The following is a 19,084-nucleotide window of genomic DNA, read 5'->3' as shown; positions in this document are numbered from 1 at the left end:
GATTTTGCAGGTCAGCCTGATATCCCATTTAACTGCAGTCTCCTCTATGCTTATTATACTTTGTGCCTTTCTTTGCCCAGTTCCACTGATTATCATTTACCTATCTACTTTAGGTTTTCATCTCCTCACAGTCTCTCTCTCTCTCTCTCTCTGTTTCTAACCTTTGGTTATTTATTTTACTTATTTATTCTTATTTTAATGGCGTTTCCTGGGGAACAAAAGATACAAGTATGTGCTTAGTCAGCCATCTTTAACTGGGAATATTTTATATAATAGCCTCTTGAATTATTGTAAGAATATTAATTAGAATTAAAACATTTTTTCAGAATTATTTGTTTACCAAAGAGCTAATTGTTTCATCTGTATACATTGTTCCTTCTGTTTTATGTTGTTTGTTTTCCTCAAATTTTTGGCAGTTCTTGGTCCACTTTAAGCCCAGACTAATAGATGTCCAAACAGGTATCTTCTGTAGTTGTGTAAGCCTTTTTCCCCAGTAGGTTCTTATTTTGAAGAGAGATGAAATATGTTACTAACCTTTGTATGTGTGAATAGATAAGTTAAAAAACTAGTTTTCCAGGCCCTGGCCAGTTGGCTCAGTGGTAGAGCGTCGGCCTGGCGTGCGGAAGTCCCAGGTTCGATTCCCGGCCAGGGCACACAGGAGAAGCACCCATCTGCTTCTCCACCCCTCCCCCTCTCCTTCCTCTCTGTCTCTCTCTTCCCCTCCTGCAGCCAAGGCTCCATTGGAGCAAAGTTGGCCTGAGCACTGAGGATGGCTCTGTGGCCTCTGCCTCAGGCACTAGAATGGCTCTGGTCGCAACAGAACAACGCCCGGGACGGGCAGAGCATCGCCCCCTGGTGGGTGTGCCAGGTGGATCCCAGTCGGGCGCATGCGGGAGTCTGACTGCCTCCCGTTTCCAGCTTCAGAAAAATACAAAACAAAAACAAAAACAAAAAACAACAACAACAAGGCCCTGGCTGGTTGGCTCAGCGGTAGAGCGTCGGCCTGGTGTGCGGGGGACCCCGGTTCGATTCCCGGCCAGGGCACATAGGAGAAGCGCCCATTTGCTTCTCCACCCCCATCCCCTCCTTCCTCTCTGTCTCTCTCTTCCCCTCCTGCAGCCAGGGCTCCATTGGAGCAAAGCTGGCCCGGGCGCTGGGGATGGCTCCTTGGCCTCTGCCCCAGGCGCTCGAGTGGCTCTGGTCACGGCAGAGCAATGCCCCGGAGGGGGCAGAGCATCGCCCCCTGGTGGGCAGAGCGTCGTCCCTGGTGGGCGTGCCGGGTGGATCCCGGTCAGGCGCATGCGGGAGTCTGTCTGACTGTCTCTCCCCGTTTCCAGCTTCAGAAAACAAAACAAAACAAAACAAAAAAAACTAGTTTTCCTTTAGAATATATAGGTGAGGAGTAGTAGTAGATGATCTGGAGAACTTGACAACATTTGCAGAAGGAAGGAAAGAAGGCAGGTAGGCCCTGCTCTGGGCTTATGGAAATTTAGTAGAGTACCATTATTGTTTTTCTGTGTATGTAGGGTTTTATGGAAAAAGTCCTTTTCCATCACATTTATGCAATTACATATTTTCTTCTTTTCCTAATTGCCTTTGAACAAAGGTCTTTCTCTTTTTCAATAGGAACACTTCTAGAGTTTCCCTGTTAAGCATCACACAGGCTTTTGGAGTATGATGCATTTTATGCCTGACCTATGGTGGCTCAGTGGATAAAGCGTCAATCTGGAATGCTGAGGTCTTTGGTTTGAAACCCTGGGCTTTCCTGGTCAAAGGCATATACAAGAAGCAACTATGAATTGATGTTTCCTACTCCTCCCCCCCACGCCACTTTTTTCTTTTTCTCTAAAAAAATCAATAAATAAAATCTTAACTAAAAATAAAAGAAATAAACTAAAAAGTAAAAGATGTTTTATTGCATTAGGAATCTTGACTCTGGCAATTCTAGCAAATGCCATTTTTTTAAAATTTTTTTATTTTTTTTTATTTTTCTGAAGCTGGAAACAAGGAGAGACAATCAGACAGACTCTTGCATGCGCCCGACCGGGATCCACCCGGCACGCCCACCAGGGGCGATGCTCTGCCCACCAGGGGTGACGCTCTGCCCCTCCGGGCGTTGCTCTGCCGCGACCAGAGCCACTCAAGCGCCTGGGGCAGAGGCCAAGGAGCCATCCCCAGCGCCCGGGCCATCTTTGCTCCAATGGAGCCTTGGCTGTGGGAGGGGAAGAGAGAGACAGAGAGGAAGGAGGAGGGGGTGGAGAAGCAAATGGGCGCTTCTCCTATGTGCCCTGGCCGGAAATCGAACCCGGGTCCCTTAAATTTTTTAATTTATTCATTTTTTTTTTTTTAGAGAGAGGAGAGAGAAAGAGGAGAGAGAGAGAGAGAGAGAGGAGGAGGAGGAGCAGGAGCAGGAAGCATCAACTCCCATATATGCCTGACTGGGCAAGCCCAGGGTTTTGAATGGGCAACCTCAGCATTCCAGGTTTATGCTTTATCCACTGCGCCACCACAGGTCAGGCCCAAATGTCATTTTTAACATTATAGGCAGATTGTGTAATTTTTAAAATTATAAATATTCTCAATGTATTCTTAACTAATTAGGAATTCTATGTGGTATTATTATACAATGGTTTATTTATAATATGTGTCTACTAAAACCCCTAATTTAGTAGTTATATAGCTATATGTATGTGAAACTAAAAAGGGAACCCAACCTAACTCCCATCTCTAAAAAAGTAAATTCTTGCCTGACCAGGCGGTGATGCAGAGGATAGAGCGTCGGACTGGGATGTGGAGGACTGAGGTTCGAGACCCTGAGGTTGCCAGCTTGAGCGTGGGCTCATCTGGTTTGAGCAAAGCTCCCCAGCTTGGACCCAAGGTCGCTGGCTTGAGCAAGGGACTCGGTCTACTGAAGGCCCGTGGTCAAGGCACATATGAGAAAGCAATCAATGAACAACTAAGGTGTTGCAACGAAAAAAACCGATGATTGATGCTTCTCATCTCTCTCCGTTCCTGTCTATACCTCTCTCTGACTCTCTTTCTGTCCCCATAAAAAAAAATAAAATAAAATAAAAATTAAGAAAAAAAGTAAATTCTTGAGGAATTTTTATTTATTTAAATATTTACTTGTAGCTCTCCTCTTTATATTTCCATGTTGCCTAATTTCCCCATGTATAAGATGTTCCCATGTATAAAACACAACTTAATTTTGCGGCCCAAATTTGAAAAGAAAAATGGATTACATAAAGTTATTGAACTCAAGTTTTATTCATCTACAACAATGAGTTCAAAAACAAGCACGAAAAGTGGAAATGCAAGTAGAAAAATGTACAACCACTGTATAAGACGCACTCAGTTCTCAGACCCCAAATTTTTCAAAAAAGGTGCATTTTATACGTGGGGAAATATAGTATATAGTAATAAAAATATATGAAGATTACCTTGTAGTAGCACCTTTTATCACCCATCTTCACATTTAGTGGAGGTTTCTTTACATAGCTCCTTACTGCTTTCTCTGTTATTCTCACTGCTCTGTCTTCTTTATTATCTTGATTATCTTTCACAAGATTTTGAGCTTTTGCCTGACCAGGTGGTGGCACAGTAGATAGAGCATCGGACTGGGATGCAGAGGACCCAGGTTCGAGACTCTGAGGTCACCAGCTTGAGTGCGAGCTCATCTGGTTTGAACAAAAGCTCACCAGCTTGAGCCCAAGGTTGCTGACTTGAACAAGGGGTCACTTGGTCTGCTGTAGCCCCCCCGGTCAAGGCACATATGAGAAATCAGTCAATGAACAACTAAGGAGCCGCAACGAAGAATTGATGTTTCTCATCTCTCTCCCTTCCTGTCTGTCTGTCCCTGTCTGTCTGTCTCTCTGACTCTTTCTGTCTCTGCCACCAAAAAAAAAAAAAATTGAGCTTTCTTCACCAGCAGCATTTCTTCAATAAGGGAGAAAAACTCCTTGACCTCAAGATTTTCTGGTTCAAGATTAAGATCATCTGACGTAATTTTTTAGCCAAATGGTAGTCTTGGGCCATTTCTGCTTTTAGGAACCTGGACTCTGGCAGAGGTAGGGCAGAGTGGACTAGTGTTGTATGAGGAGAGACTGGGGTTTGGCTCTGGGGAGAGAGCTGAAGGGGCAGCTGCCAGGATTCTTGTGCTGAGTCCTTCTCCCACATGTAGATGCCATCTTTCTTTGAGGAATTTAAAAATGGCTTGAACTTCTTATTCTGCCCCTTATCAAACACATAGTTTAGTAGGACAAGCATTAATGAGTTTTAATAGGATGTGTAAACTGTATCATACATAGGTCAAGACTTAGGGTGGGGTCCTCCAGAGGGACATTTTAAAAAACCTGAGACTTACAGGTATGTGGCTATGGATGGTATGCATGAGAGGAAGAATGAAGTAAGTGGGGACTCCTTTTAAAGGATAAAGGGTATGTATCTATATGTTCTGTGCATATTAAGAGCAAAAAGAATCCTCCTCAAGCTTCAACAAGAGAGACTAAGATGCTAATGGCCCGCAATAAGGTATTTGGTATTTTTAATAGGTGTAAAGACACTTAGAAGTAAGAAGACAGACGTTGAGGTAGTTGCTGAAAGATGTTAGTCTGAATGAGGTTGATGACTGAAGAAGATAAGTAGATATTTATGAGAATTAGTTGGAAAGACTTGGGGACACTATACATGAAAGCCATAAACCAACCACTAGCTTTGGAGACAGATTAATTGAACACCTCAATAGTTCTGGACCCACTAATTGTATGACCTTGGGCAAATGACAGCATGTACCTTGTAGGGCTGTTGAGAAGATTAAGGGATGCATAGAATGAATTTAGCAGTTGTAGAACATGGTCAATGTACAGGAAATGTTATCAGTAGTCTATGTTGCCACATATTCTGCACTTTTTAATATTTATATATTATATATTTACATAAATATCCAGGTTGTTTTTCTTTGTGTGGATTCCTACGCACTGATCCTCCTTTTAGTCACTGTTTGGAGCCTGCAGAACTTATTCTTCTGGGGTTTTGTTTTTCTGATTAAAATTTGAGAAATGATCCAACATTTCAATGCAAAAGTCCATTGATTGTAGTTTCTTTCAACCATTACTTCTCTTAATGTCACAGAGGGCTGGCTGTCAGACATCTGAGGTCCTGATGGAGGGAGGTTTTTCACTCAGGTGAAGGTATATGAAAACTTCATACACAGACTGTCCACCTGCTACTAATTCTCTCTGTTACGAGGGTCAAGGATACACCACTTTTAAGTCATTCCACTGTTGCATCTGTCCAAAGTTAACAACTTGCTGGTTTGAATGTGTTCAGAGCTTGGCTGGGGCACTGTGACCCTGGTAGAGACTGTAGGAGAAAGGGAAAAGTCCTTAATCTTTACCTTCTATTTTCCTCCTTCCAAACCACTTATATATACTTCATTATATTTAAGCATACATTAAAAAATTTATGTGCCTGACCAGGCGGTGGCGCAGTGGATAGAGCGTTGGACTGGGATGCCGAGGACCCAGGTTCGAGACCCCGAGGTTGCCAGCTTGAGCACTTGCTTACCTGGCTTGAGCAAAATAAAAAAAATGCTCACCAGCTTAGACCCAAGGTCACTGGCTCGAGCAAGGGGTTACTCAGTCTGCTGAAGGCTCACAGTCAAGGTACATATGAGAAAGCAATCAATGAACAACTAAGGTGTTGCAACGAAAAACTGATGATTGATGATTCTCTCGGTTCCTGTCTGTCTGTTCCTATCTATCTCTCTCTCTGTCCCTGTAAAGAAAAAAAAATTTATGTAAATATACACAAACTTTTTTTTTTTTTTTTTTTTAGAGAGAGAGAGGAATGGATGGAGACAGATAGGAAGGGAGAGAGATGAGAAGCATCAATTCTTTGTTGTGACACTTTGGTTGTTCATTAATTGCTTTCACATGTGTGCCTTGACCCGGGGGCTCCAGCCAAGACAGTGACCCCTTGCTTAATTAAGCAAGTGACCTTGGGCTTAATCCAGATATCTTGTGGTCATGTCTGTGATCCCACGCTCAAGGCAGTGACCCTGTGCTCAAGCTGGTGAGTGCGCGCTAAAGCTGGCAACCTTGGGGTTTCAAACCTGTGTCCTCTGCATCCCCCGCCAATGCTATATCCACTGCAATGGAGCAAGGGTGCCACCACTTGATCAGCTACACAAACTTTTTTATTATACTTGATCTTAGCCAAAGGCTGAGAAGTGATACAAACATTTTTTTAAAATAAAAAATGGGATTATATACTACATACTTTCTTTCTGCTTTTTTTACTCACAGAAAATGTTGAACACTTTTCTCTTGACTATATATTAAGCTGCCTCATTTTTATTGGGTTCAGTATTTCATTAGGTAGAGATATTATTTCTTTAACTTGTAATGAGAACAGTTATCTTCTAATTTTATTATGGTGAGAATCGCTAAGGTAGATTTTTTTTTTAAGTGCATGGGTGAGAGAAACAGAAACAGGAGACAGAGAGGAAGGGAGAGAGAAAAGAAGTGTCAACTCCTAGTTGTATCACTTTAGTTGTTCATTGATTGCTTCTCATATGTGCCTTGACCGGGCACTCCAGTTGAGCCAGTGACCCCTTGCTCAAGCCACCGACCATGGGATCATGTTGATGAGCCGCACTCAAGCTGGCAACCTCATGCTTAAGCTGCTGAGCCTGCGCTCAAGCCGGCAACCTCAGGGCTTTGAACCTAGGTCCTCAGTGTCCCAGGTCAATGCTCTATCTACTGCACCACCACCGGTCAGGCTGGCTCTTCCTTCCTTTTCCTTCCTTCCTTCCTTCCTTCCTTCCTTCCTTTTCCTTTTCCTTTTCCTTTTCCTTTTCCTTTTCCTTTTTTTTTTCCCTTTTAAGTTTTCTATTGATTTGTGAGAGAGAGAGAGAGAGAGAGAACGGGAGGGGGAGGGAAGAAAGGAGAGAGAGAGAAGCATCAATTCATTGTTTCACTTAGTTCTCTTTGGTTGTGCACTAGATGTGCACTCATTGTATGCTTCTCATATGTGTCCTGACTGGGGATAGAACCCATGACCTCCTTGTGCTTGGATGGTGCTCTACCCACTGAGCAACCTGGCCAGGGCCTGTTTTTTTGCTTTTGCCTTTTTTTTTTTTTTTTTTAGTGAGAGGAAGGGAGGCAGAGACAGACTCCCACATGCCTCCAACCAGGATCTACCCGGCAAGCCTACTAGGGGGAGATGCTCTGTCCATCTGGGGCCCTTGCTCCATTGCAACAGGAGCCATTTTTTTAGCACCTAAGGTGGAGGCCATAGAGCAGCCATCCTCAGTGCCAGGGGCAACTTGCTACAGTTGAGCCATGGCTGCAGGAGGGAGGGAGAAGAGAGAGAAAGAAAGAGAGAGAAGCGAGAGGGGGAAGGTGGAGAAACAGATGAATGCTTCTCCTGTGTGCCCTGGCCAGAAATTGAACCCAGAATATCCATACGCCAGGCAGAAACTCTACCACTGAGCCAACCAGCCAGGGCTTTCTTTTGCATGTCTGCAGGTAGGTCCAAACATATTCAAATTAAAATTTTAATAAGTTTTGCTAAATTGCCCTCCAAATTAAGTTGCTTTACATTTTGTTTGCAGTAAAAGAGTATGTAGAAGAGAAACTAAAACTAAAACCTCCTTTTGCTCATATTTTTATTCTAGTCAGAATTTCCATGACAGATAGGATTTTGCCAGGAAGAGGAAGAATTTGCAACTGACATAGGTGAAAGAAAAAGCCAGGTGAAAGTTCAGGGCATAATATTGAAGTCTAGTGAGTGAATGTGTATGGAACACTGAAAAGACATGAAGCCAGGAAGATGATCTGGATTTATGGAGGATCCTTTTAGTATTTTAAAAGTTTGGCTTAATTCTTTAAACAGGGAATCTTTAGAAGTTTTTCAGGAAGGGATTGACATGATCACATTTGTTTTGGTTAGATCACTGCCCTGCCTGTAGTGTGAAGAATGGTGTGAAGGAAGGGGTTGAAATGAGACTTGTATTTCAATTAGAAAGTCATTGCAGCCCGACTGGGCGGTGGCGCAGTGGATAGAGTGTTGGACTGGGATGCGGATGACCCAGGTTCGAGACCCCGAGGTTGCCAGCTTGAGCGCAGGCTCATCTCGTTTGAGCAAAGCTCATCTGCCATCTGCCTGGACCCAAGGTCGCTGGCTTGAGCAAGGGGTTACTGGGTCTGCTGTAGCCCCCCCCCCCCCCCCCCCCCGTCAAGGCACATATGAGAAAGCAACCAATGAACAACTAAGGTGTCGCAATGAAAAACTGATGATTTGATGCTTCTCATCTCTCTTCGTTCCTGTCTGTCTGTCCCTATCTGTCCCTCTCTCTGACTCTCTCTCTCTGTCTCTGTAAAACGAAAAAAGAAAAAAAAGAAAGTCATTGCAATTCTAGATAACAGTCTTCTCTTGTCTTTTAGTCTTTCAATGGGTTTGAGGTAGTCAGTCCTGGCTGACCACATGGAGCATATATTGTAGATTCTGTGTTTGTCTTCTGGAAATCTAAGGGCCAAACTTGCCCAGGAGACTCTGTCAGCTCCAGTCATTTTGCATTGAGTTGATGAGAAACTAAGTAGGATGGAAGAAATGGGAACACTCCTAGTGTGCTAGTTTGGCTCTCAGGATGGGGAGTGGTGGGCATGGAGGTGGATATTAAACATAATTTTAAATAGTTCAGTTTAGTACTCCATTTGGAATTCTCACCACCACTAGGATGGTTGGAATTTTTAAAGGGCTACAGATTCTGAAATAGATATGGAAGAACTTTACTCTGTTTTGGATCAATATACTTTTATCCACTTGATAATATTGTATTTTTTATTAATTAATTAACAAATAATTACAAATATATTTTCCATACCTTGTGTTTGAAGGTAAGCAGCTGCTCCCTTTGTCCAGCAGTGTACATAGTAGTGTGGGACAGGTGACTTGGCAGTCTTCAGGAGAAGCATCAAACCTGGTTCGAATGAGGAACCAGTCCCTTGGACAGTCTGCACCTTCTCTTACTGCTGGCTTGGTAAGTGTTAATAAAGATGATCGCTTGCTTTATAAATAAGTCCTTGATTGTCATTTGTCATTGTCATGCTATGGGTTTCCTTTTTATTATTTAGGTAGTTTATTTTCTCAAAATGAAAAACAGAAAAAGCATGGAATTTAATTGAATATATTCTGATTATTCTATTATCCTGCCATTATATGTACTCATTATATGCCTCTTATATGTGTTCAGTACATAATTATGCTAATTATATACTGAGAGTTTATGAGAAAGATTCAATATGGTTGTAACTTTAATAAATACATTTCCTTGGAAAGAGTTTTCTTTTAGAAATGATTCTAAATCATGTCAAGTTATGTTGCTTCTGTGTAGAGCTCTGTGATGAACATATTTAGTACTTGAGGATAGGGAAGGTGTTTGCACACAGTAAGAATTTCAGTATATATTGAATGAGAGACTGAGCCTTTTCTTTGTCTAGGCTTTGTGTGATAGACAGGACCTAACAAAGACTAAATTTTGTAGTCTGGGCAGGTGTTTTCTGCCTGTGATTGCATCTTGTACCCTTTTACCCTCAGTGGTCCTGCCTCTTTACTTATGACACTCATTGACTTTCTGCTAATCTCACAGTCTTCCCTCTATCATAGAACAAGGCACACTAGTAATTTGTAGTGTACAATAACAGAAACTTGTTCCCATTAAAATATAATCTTATCTACTCTCTGGGAGTATAAATCTTTTGGGTTGACATATATGGAGTAGAAAGCTTTGTTTATTAGTCCATTCTGGGAAGTTGAAATAGGATAAGAAGTCATCTTACAATAGGTAGAAAGTTAATTTCTGGGCCAAAATATTTTTTTATATGACATGAAGTTTGTAATTTTTAGGCCACAGAGAAAATAAGGATCATTTGTGAAACTTACCTCCTCCCCCTACTATTTTTAAAAAAAATCGATTTTAGAGAGAGAGAAAGGGAACGAATGAGCAAGAGAGAGAAACAAGGATCTATTTCAGTATGTGCCCTGACGAGGGATTGAACCGACAACCTCTGTGCTTCAGGACAGTGCTCTTACCAACTGAGCTATCCAGCCAGAGCCCCAACTTTTTGTTTTTTTTTTGTTTTTTCTGAAGTGAGAAGTAGGGAGACAGACTCCTGCATGTGCCCAACCGGCATGCCCACCAGAGGGCGATGCTCTGTCCAGCTGGGGTGTTGCTCCATTTTGGCTGGAGCCACCCTCAGCGCCCGGGGCCAACTTTGCTCCAATGGAGCCTTGGCTGCGGGAGGGGAAGAGAGAGATAGAGAGGAAAGAGAGGGAGATGGGTGGAGAAGCAGATGGGCGCTTCTTCTGTGTGCCCTGACCTGGAATCGAACGTGAGACTTCCACAGGCAGGGCCAATGCTCTACCGCTGAGCCAACTAGCCAGGTCTTATTATTATATTTTTAATTTAATATTTAAGAACTTTTTTTTTTTGTATTTTTTTTATTTTTATTTTTTTGTATTTTTCTGAAGCTGGAAACGGGGAGAGACAGTCAGACTCCCGCATGCGCCCGACCAGGATCCACCTGGCACGCCCACCAGAGGCAACACTCTGCCCACCAGGAGGGGGTGATGCTCTGCCCCTCCTGGGCGTCACTCTGTCGCAACCAGAGCCACTCGAGCGCCTGGGGCAGAGGCCAAGGAGCCATCCCCAGCGCCCGGGCCATCTCCGCTCCAATGAAGCCTTGGCTGCGGGAGGGGAAGAGAGAGACAGAGAGGAAGGAGGGGGGGGCGGGGGTGGAGAAGCAAATGGGCGCTTCTCCTATGTGCCCTGGCCGGGAATCAAACCCGGGTCCCCCGCATGCCAGACCGACGCTCTACCGCTGAGCCAACCGGCCAGGGCCAAGAACTTTTTTGAGATGACATATATGCTTTTAAAATATAGTCATCCCTTGCCATATTGCGGTTCGCTTTTTGCGGTTTCACTGTATCGCGGATTTTTAAATTGTATATATCAAATTTTGTGGTATATAGGTATTTTTATATATTTTTATTTTAATTATTTTTGTGGTAAAATAAGCATTTTCTAGCCTAAAAAATAGAAAACAATAAAAAATGATTAATTAAAACATATTAAAAGAATACTAAATTGAAACAAAAGACTACTGGTGAGTACCCATATAGAATTTTTTTTTTTTTTTTTTTTTTTTTGTATTTTTCCAAAGCTGGAAACGGGGAGAGACAGTCAGACAGACTCCTGCATGCGCCCGACCGGGATCCACCCGGCATGCCCACCAGGGTCCACGCTCTGCCCACCAGGGGGCGATGCTCTGCCCCTCTGGGGCATCGCTTTGCCGCGACCAGAGCCACTCCAGCGCCTGGGGAAGAGGCCAAGGAGCCATCCCCAGCGCTCGGGCCATCTTTGCTCCAATGGAGCCTTGGCTGCGGGAGGGGAAGAGAGAGAGAGGAAGGAGGGGGCCCATATAGAATTTTATATGTTAAAATTACATAGATTTAAGAGCATAGGAAGTGTTTAAGAGCATAGGAAGTGTTCATAAGAGTGTAAGAAAGGTTAATAACAGTGTGGGAAAGGTTTATAAGGGTGTGAGGAAGGTTTATAAAGCCTTAAAAAATATATATAAATAATAAAATATAAGATCACTATTTTGTGGATTTTTTTTTTTTTTTTTACAGAGACAAAGAGAGAGTCAGAGGGAGGGATAGACAGGGACAGACAGACAGGAACAGAGAGATGAGAAACATTAGTCATTAGCTTTTCGTTGCGCATTGCAACACCTTGTTCATTAATTGCTTTCTCATACGTGCCTTGCCCGCAGGCCTTCAGCAGATTGAGTAACCCCTTGCTCGAGCCAGCGACCTTGGGTTCAAGCTGGTGAGCTTTTGCTCAAACCAGATGAGCCCTCGCTCAAGCTGGCGCCTGGGGGTCTTGAACCTGGGTCTTCTGCATCCCAGTTCGACGCTCTATCCACTGCACCACCGCCTGGTCAGGCTACTTTGTGGATTTTTGCGTATCGTGGGGAGCTCTGGAACCTAACCCCCGCAATAGATGACAGACACTGTAATTAAAAATCTAAGATTTAGAACCTTTTCCTATCATTCTTAACTTCTGATTATTTTTTAATTTCCACATATAACTTCAACGAGAAAACACCCATAGAATTTGTTTTGCCTGTCTCTGTGTTATAAAGAAATTCCAAATTCAGCAACTTCCCCTTTCAGTTTTTCCTTTCTATAGCTTTAAATTTGCATTTTCTACTGTGAAACTTGGACATATCTATATCTATATCTTAATCAGGTTTATTGAAGTATAATTTGTAAGGAATAAAGTTTATCCATTTTAAGTGTGCAGTTTGGATGAGTTTTGACAGATGGATGCAATTGTGTCATGACCATCACAGTCATGAAAGAGATACAGAAAAGAAATTTCTGTCACCCTGAAATGTTCCCGTGTTCTTTAGGCAGTCTCTTTTCTCCCCCACACCCCAGCTCTCTTGTGAACCACTGATTTGCTTTCTCTCATTCTGGTTTTTGTCTTTTCCAGAATTTCATATAAATGGAATTAACCAGTATATAATCTTTTGTGTCTCACTTCTTTCACCTAACGTAATGGTTCTGAGATTCATTTATGTTGTTTTATGTATTCTTTTTGTTGCTGAAAGAATTCCACTGATATGGGGGAGTGACTCACAAATGGGAGGGATATCATAACTGCAGAGCTCATCCCTGAAGAGTGAGGCGTCCGAGCCCTAGCCTGGTAGACCTAAAATTTTAGGAAGAGTAGTGCCCATAACATTTGGCTTTGAAAACCAGTGAGGCTTATGTCTGGGAGAGCCAAAGGGCTGTAGGAAAATCTGAGTCCTGGTACAGAGGCAGCAGTTTGAAAAGCACCTATGTCATACATGAAGGTGATGCATTGACTAATTTTAGGGTGTGTGCTGGAGGGACATGGATTTGTTGGAACTTTCTTCTGAGAGGTGCTGGCGTGTGCCATTCCCCCCCCCCCTTTCTATAATCTAGCTCAGTGGTCCCCAACGTTTTTTGGGCCACGGACCAGTTTAATGTCAGAAAATATTTTCATGGACCGGCCTTTAGGGTGGGATGGATAAATGTATCACATGACTGAGACAAGCGTCAAGAGTAAGTCTTAGACAGATGTAACAGAGTGAATCTGGTCATTTTTAAAAAATAAAACATCGTTCAGACATAAATATAAATAAAGCAGAAATAATGTAAGTTGTTTATTCTTTCTCTGCGGACCGGTACCAAATGGCCCACAGACCGATACTGGTCTGTGGCCCGGGGGTTGGGGACCACTGATCTGGCTGATCTGACACTGCAGGCACCATTTCTAACACTCTCTATTAACCTTGCTAACACTGTTCATCCCACCATGGCATTTTCCAGAGGACCCATCCAGGCTAGCACCCTTCCAAAGTGAGTCTTGTTTTGCCACACCCAGTGGGTAGCCTTAGCACCAGCACACACTAGTGTGTCTATAAGTGTGGCTGAGCATTGCAGCCAGCCACATCAAAAGCCTGCTCTGCATACCAGTGAGCCTGTGACAGTTGTGTACAGGCCTGACAGCCAGTGGGCCAGGGACCAGCCCCACTTGCCAGTGTGTTCATAAAAATTATGGCTCACACACAGAAGGATGCCAAACTAGTCTACACAGGGAATACCTCTGGAGCACCTGGCTCTGTTGACAAAGTGGATTCCACCACTGGGCTCCACAGGATACCTTCTAAATAGGCCATTTTTCAAGACCAGGAGATTTAGCCTATCTAATACCTAGAAACAATCAGGTAAAAGAAAAGAATATGTTCTAAACAACAAAACAGGACAAAACCCCAGAAAAAGAACTAAATGAAACTGAAGTAAACTGTCTACTAGATTAAGAGTTCAAAGCAATAGTCATAAGGATACTATTGAACTCTGTGAACAAATGGATAAACTCAATGAGAACTTCAAGGAGATAAAAATGACAAAAAAGGACCTATCAGAAGTGAAGAATTTATTTTCCCTGACCGGCTAGCTCAAGGGTAGAGTGTTGGCCCAGTGTGTGGAAGTCCTGGGTTCTATTCTCGGCTAGGGCACATAGGAGAAGCACTTATCTACTTCTCCACCCTTCCCCCTCTACTCTCTCTCTGTCTCTTCTCCTCCTGCAGCCAAGGCTCTATTGGAGCAAAGTTGGCCCGGGTTCTGAAGATGGCTCCATGACCTCTGCCTCAGGTGCTAGAATGGCTCTAGTTGCAACAGAGCAGTGGCCCAGATGGGCAGAGCATTGCCCCCTAGTGGGTATGTTGGGTGGATCCTGGTCAGACGCATGTGGGTATCTGTCTCTCTGCCTCCTTGCTTCTCACTTCAGAAAAATACAAAAAAAAAAGTGAAGAATTTAACAACTGATATAAAAAAATACACTGGGGCCCTGCCTAGTTGCTCAGTTGATAGAGTGTTGGCCTGGTGTATGGACGTCCTGGGTTCAGTTCCTGGTCAGGGCACACAGGAGAGGTGAATATCTGCTCTTCCCCCTCATTCTCCCTTTTCTCTCTTCTGCTCTTGAAGCCAGTGACTCAGTTGGTTCAAGTGTTGGTCCTGGGTGCTGAGGAAAGCTCAATTGGAGTGCATCAGTCTCAGGTGCTAAAAATAGCTCAGTAGTTGAGCATTGGCCCAAGGTGAAGTTGCTGGGTAGATCCCGGTTGGGGTGCATGTGGGAGTCTACTCACTATCTCCTATCTCCCTTGCTCTCACCTAAAAAACCCCCAAAAAAACAGAATAAAAAGAAAAAAGGGAGAAGAACACACTGGAGGAAATCACCAGCATATTAGATGACACAGAAGAATGAATCAGCAATCAGGACAACAAGATAGTGGAAAATACCCAACAGGAAGATCAAAAAGAAAAAAGAATTAAATAGATTGAAGATAGCATAAGGACCCTTTGGGACAACATAAGTATACTAGCATTTGAATAATAGGGGTCTCAGAAGGAGACGAGAGAGAAAGAAAGGGACAGAAAACTTATTTGAAGAAATAATCACTGACAACTTTCCTAAGCTAATCGAGGAAACAGACATCCAAGTCCAGGAAGCACAAAGAGTCCCAAACAAGATGAATCGGAAAAGATCCACACCAAGAGACATTATAATTAAATTGTTAAAAGTTAAATAGAGAGAATCTTAAAATCAGAAATAGGAAAACAACTAGTTGCATACAAGGGAATTCCCATAAGACTGTCAGCTGACTTTTCAACAGAAACTTAGCACACCAGAAGGGAGTGGCATGATATTTTCAACATGATGGTAGGAAAAGAAACCTACAACCAAGGGTACTTTTTCTAGCAAGGTTATCATTCAGAATTGAAGGAGAGATGAAGATTTTCCCAGAAAAGCCAAAGCTAAAGTAGTTCATCACCAGTAAATTGGCATTATTAGAAATGTTAAAGGGAGGCCCTGGCCTGTTGGTTCAGTGGTAGAGCGTCAGCCCAGCGTGTGAAAGTTCTCTGGGTTTGATTCTCAGCCAGGGCACACAGGAGAAGTGCCCATCTGCTTCTTCACCCCTTCCCCTCTCTTTTCTCTCTACATCTCTTTTCCCCTCCTGCAGCCAAGACTCCATTGGAACAAAAGTTGACCTGGGCGCTAAGGATGGCTCCATGGCCTCCACCTCAGGTGCTAGAATGGCTCTGGTTGCAACAGGGCAATGGCCCAGATGGGCAGAGCATTGCCCCCTGGTGGGCATGCTGGGTGGATCCCGATCGGGCGCATGTGGGAGTCTGTCTGATTGCCTCCCCATTTCCAACTTCAGAAAAATACAAAAAAAAAAAAAAAAAAAAAAAGAGAGAGAGAGAGAGGGACAGATAGGGACAAACAGAGAGGAAGGGAGAGAGATGAGAAACATCAATTCTTCATTGTGGTTCCTTAGTTGTTCATTGATTGATTTCTCAGATGTGCCTTGACCAGGGGGCTACAGCAGACTGAGTGACCCGTTGCTCGAGCCAGCGACCTTGGATCCAAGCTGATGAGCTTTGCTCAAAGCAGATGAGCTAGTGCTCAAGCTGGCGACCTCGGGGTCTCGAACCTGGGACCTGCACATCCCAGTCCAATGCTCTATCCACTGCGCCACCACCTGGTCAGGCCAAAGAGATTTTTTTTTAAAGTGAGATGTGGGGAGACTGAGATACATGTTCCCACATGCACCACGACTGGGATTCTCCCAACAAGCCTTCTCTACAGGGTGATGCTCTGCCCATCTGGGACCACATCGCCATTGCTTGGCAACCAAGCTATTTTAGCACCTGAGGGAAGGCCATGGAGTTGTCCTCACTACCTGGGATCAACTTGCTTGAACTATTCAAGCCATGGCTGTGGGAGGAGAAGATGGAGAGAGAAGGGGTAGGGGTAGAGAAGCAGACGGTCACATCTCCTGTGTTCCGTGACTGGGAATCGAACCTGGGACTTCCACATGTAAGGCCAATACTCTAATGCTGAGGCAACTGGCCAAGACCCCCTTCTTTCTTTCTTCTTTTCTGCCCTGTCTTTCTCTCTCTCTTTAAAAATATTTAGGTTGTCATGCTATTGTTGAGTGTTAAGAGTTTTTTGTAGGCTTGACCTGTGATGGTGCTGTGGATAAAAAGTCGACCTAGAACTCTGAGGTCGCCAGTGTGAAACCATGGGCTTACATGGTCAAACCACATACAACAAGCAACAGCAAACAATGAACAACTAAGTGAAGCAACTATGAGTTGATACTTCTAGCTCCCTCTCCCTCACTCTTCTTTCTGTAAAGTCCAAAAAAAAGTTTTTTGCATATTCTGGATTAAAGTTATATATCAAAATGTGTGCTTTTTAAATATTTTATCCTCATCTGGTTCACATATTCATTTTCTTAATGATGTTTTCTACAAAAACCAATATACAAAAAAATGAGTGAAAATCAATTATATTTTCTCTATATTAACAATGAACAATTAAAAATTGAAGTTTAAAAATATTACTGTTTACAATAGCCTAAAAATAGTAAATAATTAGAGATAAATTTAAGAAATTATTTGCAAGACTAGTACATTTGAAACTGCAAAACATTACTGAGAAATTGAAAACTTAAACAAATGGAGCAATATAATATATACATGGATGGGAAGACTCAATATCATTAAGGCTCAATATCATTTCTTTCTATTGATTTATAGATCAGTGCAATCCCAATTAAAACCTGAGCAGTTCTTTTAGAAAATGACAAGATGATTTCAGATTTATAAAGAAGTGAAAATGTCCTAGAAAAACTAAAACAATATTGAAAAACAAGATAAAAGATGGAGGAATCACTCCACCCAATTTTAAAACTTTCTGTCAAGGTACAGTTATCATGACAGTGTGATACTGGTATAAGGATCAACACATAAATAGATTACTGGAACAGAATAGAAAGTCTAGAAACAGACAGATGTGCCAAGGTAATTTGATGGGAAAAGATAGTCTTTTCAACAAATGATGCTTGAAAGATTCACATAAAAACAATGAACTTTGACCCTTACCTCGTGCTATATACAAAAACTAACTTCATGTCTATCATCCCATGCTTAAGCCAGTGACCCTGCACTCAAGCTGGTGAGTGCACATTCAAGCCAGATGAACCCGTACTTGAGCTGGTGACCTTGGGGTTTTGAACATGGGTCCTCTGCACCCTAGGCCAACGCTCTAACCACTGCGTCATCACCTGGTCAGGAATCTTATGGTTTTGATTTGCATTTCTTTAATGAATAATAATGTTGAGCATCTTTTATGTGCTTTTTCCTCCCTGCTATTTATATATCTTCTTCAAACAAATGTCTGTTCAAAAGACATATAATACATATGTCATTTGCCAATTTAAAAATGATGTTGTTGGCCTTGGCCAGTTTGCTCAGTGGTAGAGCGTTGGCCTAGCATGTGGATGTCCTGGGTTATGATTCCCAGTTAGGGCACACAGGAGAGGCAATCATCTGCTTCTCCTTTCCTTCTTTTCTCTCTCTTTCTCTCTTCCTTTCCCACAGCCATGGCTCAATTTATTCGAGTGATCACTGAGAATGGCTCCGTGGAACCTCCACCTCAGATGCTAAAAGTAGCTCAGTTACAAGCATGGCCCCTGATGGGCAGAGCATCGGCCCCAGACAGGGGTTACTGGGTGGATCCCGGTCAGGGTGCATTCCGGAGTCTCTCTGTCTCCCCTCCTCTCACTCAAAACAAAAAAACAACAAAACCCCCCCAAAGAGATGTTGTTTTGTTGTTTGGGGCTTCTGATCAAGAGAGTGGTGTAGGTAAATGTGGTACTTGCATCCTCCCACAACCACATCAGAATTTCAACTAAACTATAGAACAGCTGACATTCAGAACTGCCTGAAATCTAGCTGAACAAATGTCCTAAAGAAGAAGCCAGCCTGACCAGGTGGTGGCGCAGTCAATAGAGCGTCGGACTGGGATGGGGAGGACCCAGGTTCGAGACCCCAAGGTCTCCAGCTTGAGTGTGGGCTCATCTGGTTTGAGCAAAAGCTCACCAGTCACTGGCTCGGGCAAGGGGTTATTCGGTCTGCTGAAGGCCTGCGGTCAAGGCACATATGAGAAAGCAATCAATGAACAACTAAGGTGTTCTAATGCGCAATGAAAAACTAATGATTGATGCTTCTCATCTCTCTCCGTTCCTGTCTGTCTGTCCCTATCTATCTCTTTCTCTGACTCTGTCTCTGTAAAAAAAAAAAAAAAAAAAAAAAAGCCACATTGAGACTGGTAGAAGGGCAGAGATGAGGAACATGCTAGTCTCACACCCACGTGTGGCAGTTAAAAATTGGGAGGAGTATATCAGTTGAGGAGTTTGCCCCAAGTAGCAAGGATTCCCAGCCCCACTTCAGAAGCCCCTACCCAGGGTTTCAGTGCTGGAAAGAGAAGTTCCCATTACTACTAGTTGTAAAAACCAGCAGGAATTGTGGTTGAATACCTGGAGTCCTATTCATTCCTCTTAAAGGGCTCATGTAGGGACTTTTTTTTCCCTTTATTTCTGCTCTGATCTTTTTTTCTTTATTTTTATTCATTCAT

The 19,084-nt window shown here is 43.0% G+C and overlaps 1 protein-coding gene across 6 annotated transcripts in view; it reads left to right on the top strand.

The window, feature by feature from the left end:
- MAST2 (microtubule associated serine/threonine kinase 2) overlaps positions 1-19,084 on the top strand; it is a 214,924-nt gene that overhangs the window by 37,442 nt on the left and 158,398 nt on the right. For all 6 annotated transcript variants that reach the window (XM_066269315.1, XM_066269313.1, XM_066269317.1 and 3 more), the window contains exon 3: positions 8,901-9,043. In XM_066269315.1, the coding sequence (XP_066125412.1) occupies positions 8,901-9,043 (143 nt within the window). The remainder of the gene's footprint in view (positions 1-8,900; positions 9,044-19,084) is intronic.

This window comes from Saccopteryx bilineata, chromosome 3 (genome assembly GCF_036850765.1).
Source record: "Saccopteryx bilineata isolate mSacBil1 chromosome 3, mSacBil1_pri_phased_curated, whole genome shotgun sequence".
In the NCBI taxonomy this organism is placed as follows: Eukaryota; Metazoa; Chordata; class Mammalia; order Chiroptera; family Emballonuridae; genus Saccopteryx; species Saccopteryx bilineata.
Note: the sequence above shows the minus strand (reverse complement) of the source record. Positions and strands in the feature narration are given on the sequence as shown.